The sequence below is a fragment of the Eleutherodactylus coqui genome, chromosome 1 (assembly GCF_035609145.1).
Source record: "Eleutherodactylus coqui strain aEleCoq1 chromosome 1, aEleCoq1.hap1, whole genome shotgun sequence".
NCBI classification, from domain to species: domain Eukaryota; kingdom Metazoa; phylum Chordata; class Amphibia; order Anura; family Eleutherodactylidae; genus Eleutherodactylus; species Eleutherodactylus coqui.
In genome coordinates, this window is record NC_089837.1 from 186,077,414 (window position 1) to 186,090,701 (window position 13,288).

At 42.2% G+C, this 13,288-nt stretch overlaps 1 protein-coding gene across 4 annotated transcripts in view; it reads right to left on the minus strand.

Annotated features, from left to right (window-relative positions):
• Positions 1-13,288, minus strand: part of FILIP1 (filamin A interacting protein 1) — a 173,563-nt gene that overhangs the window by 44,173 nt on the left and 116,102 nt on the right. For 3 of the 4 annotated variants that reach the window (XM_066604661.1, XM_066604645.1, XM_066604653.1), the window contains exon 3: positions 6,087-6,260. In XM_066604661.1, the coding sequence (XP_066460758.1) occupies positions 6,087-6,260 (174 nt within the window). Of the gene's footprint in view, positions 1-6,086; positions 6,261-6,567; positions 6,656-13,288 lie in introns of those variants that run through there. The other variant, XM_066604670.1, reaches the window with a different exon arrangement.

A 13,288-nucleotide genomic window follows, 5' to 3' on the forward strand; every position in this document is an offset into this window, starting at 1 on the left:
TTGAGTCCTATAACATAGTTTATTGGACTCAAACATGATGACAGGTTCCCTTTAAATAAATTTCCTTATGTACAAGCAGGCTCACATGGATCCTTAAAGCAACTCTTCAGTCCCAGGCCAAAATTATCCAGGGTTATGTTACCTGGTGCTGTTCTCTTCCCAGTTCAGCTGCTGATCCGCCTGTTCCTGGGGTGTCCAACATAGTCCGCAGCACTTCTGTCCCTAGTTGATGAACATTGCATATTGATAGTCAGACAGTGCATGTCTCTTCCTGATTGGCCAGCACTGCGCATGTGAGGCCAATGAGAGCAACATGTAACAGCTTAGACTATCAGTGCACCAAGAGAGCTCAGGGTGCCTCCCTTAGTAAAAGAACTACTGTGGGCATCTCTGACTTTTAAAGATGGGCCCCAGAAACAGTGGATTGGCTGAACTGGGCAGAGGCTGGGACAAGGTAATATACTGGAACTCGTCCAGTTTGGACCAATTATGTTCCAGGACCGGAGGGTTACTTTAATACCACTAGTGTGTGTATATTGTAGACATGTGCAAGGAAAAGTACTGGAGGGCAAGTACATTTCCCCACAGTCTAGATGGGACTGGAAGTGGCTGTGATAATCCCAGTGGATGAACTTGAGGTATTTTATTTCGTGTACATGTATCATATGTTGACATACTCCTTTACATCGTCCTTACAATTAAGTCATCAAAAGAAGCGAAGCAGGAGCTCCAAGGTCTTTGATATCCCTGGATGGCCAGCAAGTTTGGAGTAATGGATCTGTTTTAGGACCTTCAGTTGACCCACATCTGGAACGTACAGTCTGTTCTTGTACAACCAGAACCGCTTTTTGTAAGAAAGCTTTACTTCTTTGGAAGGTTGCTTGAGGAAAGGGTTGCTTTTATAACCTTCTTTAACCCTTTTTAGCTCTTCCTTAGGATTAGAAATTCCCAAAAAGTTTTTGGGGGCCAGAATAGTACTGTCCATCTCAGCCTCCTCCCGTGATTCACCCAGAATCCTTGTTAAAGCATTGGCCTAACTGTTCCTGGAGCCCGATCGGTAGGAGACAATAAAGTTGAATCTCGAAAGGAATAAGGCCGATCATACTTGTTTCACTGATAGTCTCTTGGCAGTATGGAGAAACTCAAGGTTCCTATGGTCTGTGAGAACAGTCACCGGTTGATAAGCTCCCTCAAGAAGGTGTCACCATTCAGAGAAAGCAACACTGATGGCTAGAAGTTCCTTATTCCCAATGCCGTAGTTTCTTTCCACGGGCGATAAGGTGGAAAATATAAATGCACATGGATCCAGCTGCATTTTGTCTCTTTTCAATTGGAGGCGTCAACTTTCATGACAACAGGCAATTGTGGATTTGGGTAAACCAGTAGCAGTGCTGACATAAAGAGGGTCTTTCAAAGACTCTGGAGATAATGAAAATGCTTGTGTTTTCTTCGTGAGAGTGGTAGTAGGCAGGATGTTTTTTGAAAAATCTTAGGAATTTCCTGTAAAAATTTGCAAACCCGACAAAGCGTTGAATCTGTTTTAAGTTCTTGGGAACAGGCCAATCCACACAGCCTTAATCTTGGTAGGGTCTATATTCACATCTTTGGAGAGATGATATACCCCAGAAACTGCATCCAGGTCTTTTCAAATTCACATTTCTCTAGTTTAATATAAAGACTGTTGTTTCCGAGTCGCGCTAAGACCAACTGGATGTGGTTATGATGCTCTTCCAAGTTGTCAGAAAAAGTAAGGATGTCATCAAGGTAGGACACCACAAATTGATTCAATAGATCTTGAAAAACATCATTAATAAAATATTAGAAGTTGGGAGAAGCATTGCAAAGCCTGAATGGCATGACTTGATATTCAAAGTGTCCATATCTTGTTCTGAAAACCGTTTTCCATTCATCCCCAGGGTGGATCCATACCAGATTATATGAGTATGCTACTCTGAGGTCCAGTTTAGTAAGGTTTTTGGCTGCCCTAAGCCTCTCCAGCAGTTCTGGTATTAAAGGGTGAGCATAGCGATGCTTAATGGTAATCTTGTTTAGTTCCCGATAATCAATGCACTGTTGAAGAGTAGAATCTTACTTTTCAATGAAGAATATGAGTGCTCCCGCTGGGGAGGAAGAAGGCCGGATGAAGCCCTTTCTCAGATTTTCATCCATATATTCCCAAAGCATTCCTAACTCTGGTTCTGAAAGGTTGTAGATATGCCCCAATGGAATAGAAGATCCCGGAAGCAGCTCAATAGGACAGTCATAAGGCCGATGAGGGGGCAGTTGATTGGCGTTTTTTTTTGCTGCAGACGTTGTTGAACAGCTGGTATTGTGGTGGCCACATCTCATTTTCTAGAGAAACACTCTCGGTGTCTTGCCCCTGAATGGAAATGGGTGGCTTGGATCGGCAATTCATCTTACAATGCTCAGAAGGAAAGGTGATAGTTCTTGATTCCCAGTTGATGGCCGGGTTGGGAGTACAGAACCAAGGGATTCCTAGGATGACTTGAAATTTTGGAGATGAGACGAAAACTGATCATCTCATGATGACTGAGCTCCATGCGAATTTCCAGTTCACATGACTCCTGAGTGACAGGCCCAGAAACCAGAGGGGATCCGTCCACTGTTTCCAAGTCAAAGGGTTCAGTTTTAGCTCTGGTTGTAATATGGTTATCCAGAGCATATTGATAGTCCATTACGTTCCCTCCTGCTTCTGAATCTAACATGGCAGTGCCTAAGATCTTGTGGCTGCCCACAGTTATCATGATAGAGATAACAAAATGGAGGACTAGGTAATGTCTCTCTTTGTCTTCTTGGGTGATGGATGGAATAACTGGCAGATCATTATCCGGTTCTTTGGGGAACGGCAGAGTTAATTATGGTCCTAGCATGCGTTATGGTGATGGTCTTCTGGAACTTATTGGGACAGTTCATAGCATAATGACCGTAATGCCTGCAATACAGACATAAAGTCTCAGAGTTGCGTCTCTCTTTGTCTGCCATGGAGAGGGGTTTGCAGATGGCGTCGATCTGCATTGGTTCGGGTGAAGAGTCTACCATTAGTTGGGTGTTAATTGTGGATGGGCTAAATGAATAGGAGAGGTTATTTCTGAAAAACCATAACTTCTCCTTTTGCCCTTCTGTAAGCCTTTATGCAGATACTTAATTGAATGGAATCTTCCAAATCATTCAGGGTATCCATTCTGGCCGGTTCGTCTTTAACACCCTTCCAAGAGTCCTCTTTGGAACTGACTTAGCTGTGTGGCAGAGTTCCACGCGGTGTCATTGGTCCAGCGATGAAAATTTGCTGTATGCTTAGCAACCAAATGCCGACCCTGTCGGAGATTATGCAATTTTCTTTCGACTGTTACATGGTTGGGGTAGTTGAACACTTGATCCATAGCTACAATGAAGGTGCGGAGGTTATCATTTTCCACATAAGGCAAGGCACAATACAGCGCCTCCCCTTCCAGCAGGTTGATAATAAGCATCACCTTTTTTCGGTCATTGGTAAATGGAGCAGGTCTCATCTGGAAGTTAATGCAGCATTGGTTTAGAAACCCTCTGCATTGGCGGCAATCCCAACTAAATCGCATGCGGACGTCGGCCTTGTGTGACTCACGTACTTGCCCCTGTAACAGATCTATCTCTTTTTCCAGGGCCTTTAAAGACTGTAACTCTTTGGTTGTTAAATTACAAAATGCCGATGTGTGTGCAGACAGTTGTTTAAGCTTAGTCAAGTATCATCCTTTCAAATATCTCAATATACAGTCAAATGACGGGGAGAATTTAGTACTTTTAGGCCTCAGGTCAGTAAAATTGCCATCGCCAGCATCCCTCTGACCTTCGGTTAAAAAATCTTCCAGTAGTCTCAGATCTTGTATGTCATTGAAATCAATCCCTAGTTCTTGACAATCATGTTTGGTAAAGAATTTGTACCATCTGAGTTTGCGTGTAAAGAGGTACATATCTTTAACAACAACAAAAGAGGTCAAATTTGGTAGTCGGTACAAAAGAGACTGTCGGCCCATGTAAAGGGCAATAAGTATAACATTTACCCTCTGTTAGAACTACAGGTCCTAGCTGCACAACCTATGAGGTTCCAGGAGCTCACTGCCAGAGGTGTGGGATAATTGAGCAGGCTGGGTGTGGAGTTCTCCAGCCAGCCAATCACCACCAGTCTGCTGCACATAAATACCAGCGCCTCTAGCTAGAGGATGCTGGTTTCCCAATACCCTGGTGTTTGCATTAATAGATGTTGTTGTGTAGGTGTGAACAGTGACGTGTCTGTGTGTCTATGAAGGTGGCCGGACATGTGGTGAACAGTCCTGTTCAGGGTGTATATGGTGTGAACAGTGACATGTTCTGTGTGTCTGTGCAGGTGGCCGGACATGTGGTGAACAGTCCTGTTCAGGGTGTGTTGGTGTGAACAGTGACATGTTCTGTGTGTCTGTGCAGGTGGCTGGACATGTGGTGTAAACAGTCCTGTTCTGTGTGGTATGCATTCCCTAGTGTGTTGGAGTGAATTGAGTGCTGTTCAGCTTGGATCATTTACTATCTAGGGCGAGCTAAGTCCTTAGGTTTCAGCGTGGGGCCTTCCCTATTGGGACCATCGTCCTGCATGCAGGCAGGATTCATGGAGAGGTCCTCTTGTGAGAATAGGGACCCACAAGACAACGATGACTCTTGTCATGGGCTCGTGGGCTTATGTATATTGGCTAAAGTATGAACCAATACCTCATACCGTATCTATTCCAACTGTTTATGCATGCAGGTATCCTAGATGAGTGTTTTGGGCATTTGTCAGTCACTGTCTGTTGTCTGCTCACGAATCCCATTTGAGTTCTCTAGTTAACAGATTGTTAGAAACGTAACACCCTGCAGCTGTTTTTCATTAGTACCACTAACTTTTCCAGCCTTTTGTTACCTTTGTCCCACCTTATTTCAAATGTGTTGCCGCAAACGTTTTGCAAATGAGTTAATTTTTTTAATGAAATGAAAAATGCCTCCCTTTCAACTTCTGATATGTGTTCTGTTGTCAATAAAATATGGTTATATGAGATTTCCAAATTGTTGCATTCTTTTTTTCTTAACATTTATTTACATTTTACAGTGTCATAACATTTTTATATATACATGTGATATGTGTGTGTCTGTTCATGTATATTGTCTACCTCTGTATATGCCATGGCTGCAACCACATCACAGAGCACCGTGTTGCAAGCACAGTTTTTGATTAGGCACATTGATTTTTGTGTGAGGAGAGCAGGGTGACGTGATAGGATTAGTGTGGTGTGGGTATTATTAATACTCTGACACTATTAAGCAGAGGCTTTGAAGATGCCATAAAGTACACTGAGTTTTCAGGACAACATATCAATTTCTTAAAGGTAAACTGAAACTTAAAACCAAGTGACCGGATAGCTAGAGAGATAGAGAAATAGATTACATAGACCTATTAATAAGAACAGATATACAAAATTACTATCGTGTGATATATATATATATATATATATATATATATATATATATATATATATATATATATATATATATATGTGTGTGTGTGTGTGTGTACACACACATATTATATATATATACATATATATATATATACATATATGTGTGTGTGTGTGTGTGTGTGTGTGTGTGTGTGTACACACACATATTATATATATACATATATATATATATATATATATATATATACATACATACATACATACATACACACTCTTTATAATACCGTGTGATTTAACTTTCCTACTACATAAATATTCTGAATTTTATGTTTTACATACATGACAGACAGACAGACAGACAAGGTATGGGTCTGGATGCATGTTGTAAATGTCCATTATCCACTATCAGTTCATTTTAGCCAAAAAATGTCTTTATCTATAAAACAGTCATATAAATATACAGTACTGTCAGTAGAATAATCTCAATTCATTGTACAGTACATGGTAGGATGCCTTCAAATGAGCAACGGAAGCAAATAGGCAAAAGCCCTTGTGCAGGAATATTTTAAGTAACAAATACTCTACAATGAACTGAGATCCTATTAATCAGTATAAATGCGGTACCTCTGCCATTGGCTTTTCATAAACATCTTCTCCTATGGACTTTTCCTTTGAAAGAATAGCATCTCTGTGCAGTACCCTCAGTACATCCGCAGGAGCTGAAAACCCATAATGTGCTTCCAAAACTTCGGGTTTAGTTCTCTCTGTCTTTAGCATATGGATAACATCCTCCCTAGCCTGTGGGAATGAAACATGATATGATTGGAGGAGCTGCAGATTATAGAATACACGCTTAAATCATTCCTGATAGATTGACATTTGGTACAAGCGCAGCGAGTTCAACAAGAACTACTTCACGAATACACTTCACATTGCCAAAAACAGATTGCTGCAGTCATATTGCATGACATGTTGCTAGGAAGCGTCCCTGTGTACTGTCCACATACAGCTTCTACACATAGCACATTATCAATGCAGAAAACTACTCACATATGCCATCTCTTCAAACGTTTTTACAATCAACTATTTCTTTTCTTAATATTACCTAAGGGCGCCTTCACACAACCATATATCAGCCGGGTATTCACACCAGCCGATATACGGCGTCTCTCTCTGCAGGGGGAGGAGGCTGGAAGAGCCGGGAGTAGTGCTCTGAGCTCCCGCCCCATCTCTGCCTCCTCTCCACCCCCTCTCCGCCCCTCTGCACTATTTGCAATGAGAGGAGGCGGTACAGGGGCGGGGTTAAGTTACGGAATGAGCTCTGCCCCCGTCCCACCTCTCCTCATTAAAAATAGTGCAGGGAGGTGGAGAGGGGGTGGGAGCTCAGAGCACTGCTCCCAGCTCTTCCAGCCTCCTCCCCCTGCAGAAAGAGACGCCGTATATCGGCTGGGTGTGAATACCCGGCCGATTTACGGTCATCTGAATGCACCCTAAAATTGAGTTGAACCTTAAGAATGTGCAAATTGTAGCCCATAATGAAGGTCACCACCTGCCCTGATTGCTTGGCCACCTGAAACTTGCACCACCAGTCCCACAATTCTGGGCTGGACCTATGTTAGGCCTCCTGTCCATGGGCGATATATCATTGCGTTATCAGTGGTTATAATCTGCATGCAGGTAACGCAATGAACGCTTCCCAGAGGATAACTATGGAAAGCGCTGCCCGATGTACACGAGCGGAAAATTGTTGCGATTTTCCGCTCGCATTTAAAAATTGCGGCATGCCACGATTTGGCTGTGATAAACCTATTATTAATGATGGGTTCATCGCGGAAAATCATGGTGACTTTAGCGTTCTTCCGTGACAGAAATCAGCTGTGGGAAAATGCTACGCCCGTAGACAGGCGGCCTAAGACAGCTGACCAGGATGCAGGTTTATTTCACAGCTTACTATGTACACAGTGTTATACCCCAAAGGGGTGGAGTATCAACAAAACGTGCTGCATAGTAAACTATCCAATCTAAAACTGACCCTGCATTATATTCATAGAAATTATATTAAATGTTACTATTACTTATGCTGATTTGTTAGTAGTAGTATTACCATTTATACTCAAATACATTTTCTCATATACTATAGTTCCTTAAAAGTGAGGCTGCAATAGAGGGTAGAATTCTTACAGTTTTGTAGAAGAGCATGGACGGGTTTAACCCTTTTTAATCCAATTTGTATCCTGGTTTTCCTAGGGGGCTTACTCTTTTTCTGCCATTATACAATGGCGCTATCTGCTGGCTAAAGCCAGTACTGCATGAGGTGACACATGGAATAGGCTCCGACAGCAGAGAGGCTGGCAATATACAGTAATAGAACCCTAACGGATGTCTTCTATCATCGGAGCCATACAGACTTAAATTATAATGTCTTAAGATGTCAGACGGTGGATTGGAAAGGGTTAATGGAAAGCAGGTAGATCGGCATAAGGAGGGCAGGTTGATTTTTCAAACGACTGAAACACTGGTATTTTTTATTAGATGTGGAAAAGTGGAGAAAAAGGTATTTCCATCATCAATTTAAGTGAAGTTACATTCTGGAATATGTTCTAATAGAAAGTAGCAATGGCAAAATCAATAATAGAATTTTAAAAAGGACATTTTTTATGTCTTATGAGACTCATAGTTAGCAGTAAAATGATAAGGTATATGAAAATAGGTTTTGAAAACATAGAGCAGAGCAGAGAGATTGGCTATAAATAATTTTTCTTTGCCTTATAGGAACCAACACATCAAAACATTACATAGACAGCTCATTCATTTCGATGGGATCTGTCGCGAGTGGTATTGTCTCTCCTTGAGGAGAGTACCTAGAAGGTTCGTGAGGAGACTTATGAGTCCAGGCATGCTCCTCTGCGTAATATACAAATAAGGGAGATGGAACAGTAACACCTATTGGATGGCAGCATTCCTTTAAATTGTTGTCTGACTCTTTATACAAGTCTTAACAATGATTGGGAATTGAAAACAAAGCCAGAATCCATACACAGACAGCTGTTTCGGGGTGTTTGCCCCTCATCAGTGTGCAGTAGGATTCTGGCTTGGCTGGTGATATGAGTTGGGAGGGCTATTGTCTCTCCTTCAGTAGAGCACCTAGAAGGTGAGTGAGGAGACACATAGGGCCATACATGCTCCTCTGGGTAATATGCAAATAAGGGAGATGGAACAATACCTCTGCGTAACGCTTCTTTTTCCCTCTATGGCAGTGCTACAGGTGAAGTGAACATTTCTTACACGATTCCCGCACAAATTGCTATTGGGCTCAGTGAAATCCTGTTTTCAGCTTGGTATGAGGGGTCCCTTCTAACAAAAAAATGCTTGACCAAAATATATAAAAGGGGAGTTAAGAATTACGTTGTTTCAGGAAATACATATTCACCTGTTTTGTAAGGTCGGGAAAGATGTATTTCAACTATGGCGAACTCGAATGAAATCTTGGATACAAAAAGCTTTACCTGAGACAGGGTAAAGCTTGGTGGACAATTGTTGTTATTTAACCTAAGTAACTATGTAAAACTCTGTCACATTTTTGTCACAATTTTATTTTATGCATTAGGGTATTGTCTGTATCCTACTTCCCATTCCCAAGAGCTACCTGATCTGTCTATAAACCCTGGAGATAGCGTCACTATTTTTTGTACGATGTGTTCTTTTGGGTGATTTTTGGAACTCTGCCATTACTAATGAAGCTTATGCTGAGTAATTCAAAATAGTTAGCAAAAGCTTGTGACATAAATGTACATGAGACCGCAGTGAGTTGTCACTATTCCTGACACAACTATAATCGTAATAGGACATGATGGGTTCATAACTCCCATTCACCCCCAACAATTTGCAACTTTATATTAACTTTTTACATAAAAGTTCATATCAGTATCAGTAGATGTTCTTCACGCCAAAGGATCAGAATTGATGTATACATTTAGTTTATCTTAAACTTTTTAGGAACCATGACCTCCCCGTAGGAAGCATAATGCTAAATTAAATATTCACTAGACATCTGACTATTATTTCCGACTCCCATATTTTTGTTCTGTTCTCACTGCCAGGACTCTTCATCAGTGATGTCACTAGATTTTTAAGGAGTGCTGACCATGGGAGCTTTCAATTATATCATTAATTCTCTGAGGTCTGGTGCTTGGCAAGAAACTTCCTATGATACGCTCTGCAGAACCCCTAACTTCACACAGTTGAATGAACGTTTTTCTATATGTTTATATGTCTGACACAAAGTGGGATTTCATTTAGTTTAACTTTGATTTCCTTCCACCTGAGCAAGGAACTTCTTGACATGATATATGAGAAATTTCCAAAGTTCATTGCGGGTCAGGTAATTATTCCTCAGAGCAGTATTTTTTACTGCAGATGTGTAATCTTTATATTAGAGACCATTTCTATAATTGCCTATTACAGCAACGCAGGACATACTGTGATTTAACACAAATGAGTCTCTTTTCTGGAAGGACATCAAGTCTATTTCATGCACGTTCCCCATTGCTATGAATTCATATTTGCACATCACAACCTGTATTCCCATCTCATTTAATATGCCACTGTTGGAATTCTGTAATTATTCAGTTTCATTAACAAAAAGAGTCAATGTCAATCCAACTGGGTGTTTTATCTGCTCCCCAGTTTGGCCCTATGTTTATAATTTCAGCCTGATTGGAAGTGAATCCCAGCCTAGACAAGGCACTGCTCAGACTATTCTTCTGGCAAGGTCGCTCACAATAGCGCAGGCTTTGAATAGTCAAAAAAAAACAACTGGGTCATGCGCTAATACGCTCCATAGCGGCAAGCATACTAGCACATTTGCCCATCTGCTTAAGCCCTAGAGGTGCTTTCAGAGAGGCCGGAATTAGCCTGCATTACATACCCAAATCCACACCTTAGTTCACTGCTGTGAATTCCACACCAAAACCTGCAAACCTCATTAAGGATTTTTATGTGGAATTGCTGGCAGAATTAAAGGGGTTGTCTCCCGAAAGCAAGTGGGGTTAAGCACTTCTGTATGGCCATATTGATGCACTTTGTAATATACATCGTGCATTAAATATGAGCCATACAGAAGTTATTCACTTACCTTCCCTGTGCTGGCGTCCCCGTCTCCATGGCTCCGTCTAACTTCAGCGTCTAATCGCCCAATTAGACGTGCTTGCGCAGAAGGGTCTTCTGCCTTCGGGTCTGTCCGGCAGCAGCGGCGTTCTGGCTCCGCCCCCTTCTACGCGTCATCGCGTAGCTCCGCCCCGTCACGTGTGCCGATTCCAGCCTCCTGATTCCAGCCCCCTTCTGCGCAAGCGCGTCTAATCGGGCGATTAGACGCTGAAGTTAGACGGAGCCATGGAGATGGGGACGCCAGCGCAGGGAAGGTAAGTGAATAACTTCTGTATGGCTCATATTTAATGCACGATGTATATTACAAAGTGCATTAATATGGCCATACAGAAGTGTATAACCCCACTTGCTGCCGCGGGACAACCCCTTTAAGCCCTTTTCAATTCTGCATCAAAATTCACATAGAGCTGTGCGCATTTCAGTGCAGAATTTATTGAGGTTTATGGTACACCATGCCACGCCAAACAAGTTTATTTCACCTCCCTCGTCTCCTCATTATCCCACAACCCCAAAAACTTTTCAACACCTTCCACTCCCTCCTCAGCCCCAAAGAACAGGCCCCGTGACAGAACTCAGTACTGGAGAGCTAGCCGCACATTTCAAAGAAAAAATTGAAAGAATCCACATAAAAATCTCCAAACATTGTATGGCTAGCCTCGATCATGGTCTCTTTAGCACCGCAGCCACTACTCATTCACTATCCATGTTAGAACCAACAACAGAGGAAGAAGTCTCCAGACTGCTCTCTGCTGCCAATCCCACCACCTGCGCTAGACACCCTCTCCCCTCACACTTCACCAACTGCCTGTCCTCTGTCTCCAACATCATGTCCTCCTTTTTCTCAAACTTAACCTCTCTAAAACTGATCTTCTCATCTTTCCAACCTCAACCAGCCGACCTCCCCCCAACATCTCTATATCAGTATCTGGCACCACCATAACCCCCAGACAGCATGTCCGCTGAGTCGTGGGTCACACTGGACTCTGAACTTTTTTTCACCCTCACATCCAATCTCTGGCCCAGACATGCTGCCTGCACCTCAGGAATATTGCCAAAATCCGGCCATTTCTGACCACGGACACGCTATAGACACTTGTTGTTGCCCTTATGCATTACAGACTCAACTACTGCAACTCGCTGCACATCGGCCTTCCCCGCTCCAGACTCTCCCTTCCCCAATCCATACTAAATGCGGCAGCTAGACCCCTCTTCCTATCCAGCCATTTCTCAGACACCTCTGCACTATGCCAGTCGCTGCACTGACTGCCCATACAGTATAGAACTCATTTTAAACTCCTCATCCTCACGCACAAAGCTCTCCATGGTGCAGCACCATCGTACATTGTTTCCTTCCTGTCCATTTATCACCCATTCCACGCCCTCTGATCTGCTAACATCTTTTTTTTTTAAATTCATGTATTTTTTATTGAATTTTCATTGTCCGAAGACGTTTAAGTAACAATACAAAACACTTAAACATATCCCAAATAGTCTCTCACGCGCCACGAGGATAAGTCCGCTGTGCTCTTGATCCACTCTTCTTGTTTGCGTTGATCCGTGGCATGCTTATTCATTAATTCCGCGACCATGGTGACGCTATTCTTTCTCCCTCTCCCCAAACAACAATTATTTTAGTACATTTACTATCTTAGTTTCTAAGTAAGTCCGAGCCAATAAGACCAAAGGTATGGAGCCACTTAAGCCATATATCATAATACTTTTGTGGTGTTTTTCTCTTGTAATAAATGCTTTTCTACCACATTAAAATTTGTGTGACTTTACTCAGTAAATATGTAAACTAGACTTCGGGATTTGTTAACCCGTTAACCAGTATGCCATTCCATTTGCTTTATGTAAAACGTCAATAAACACATTTTGACAGAAAATTTGTGTGACTTTGTTTTTGAGTTCATTCAAATTGGGGGGAGTTTCGTCCAGCCAGTGTTGCGCTATTAGTTTTCTGGCCAAATATAGAATTCTGGCTATTGCTAGTTTTTTTTTTTTATCTAAAGGTACATCTTCTACACAGCCTAGGATACATACCAGTGGAGTGTGCTCTAGAGTTACCCCATACACATCATGGATTAGTTCACACACTTCTATCCAATACCTCTTTAGTTTTGGACATCCCCACATCATGTGTATTAGATCTGCTGTTTGGGTTTTACATTTATTACATACAGGAGACTCTCTCAGGCCTATATTATACAAGAACAATGACGTTCGGTATACTCTGTGTAGTAGGTATAATTGTGAGAGTCTGTGGGATTCACTTAGGGAGAGTCTGGGTGTCGCCTTTAGAATCTCCTCCCATAATGATTCCTCTATTGGTCCAATGTCTCCTTCCCATTTGCTCTTTGTTGCCAGGGGATACCGTTCGCCTATTTTGCTCTGTATGCATGTGTATAGCTGTGATATTTTCCCCCTTGTGTTGGTGGCTGTGCCTATGATATCTGCTGGTATGAATTTCTTTAGCTCAGTATCTTTAAGCCCCACTTCTGCCTGATAGGCATGCCTGAGTTGGAGAAATTTGAAGAACTGTGAGTGTGGTAGGTCAAACTCTGCAGCAGTTGCTCAAATGACTTCATATCTGTTGTTGTCACTATCTGTGTTACTCGTCTGACCCCCTTATCCTTCCATATCTGGAAGTCTTTCAATTT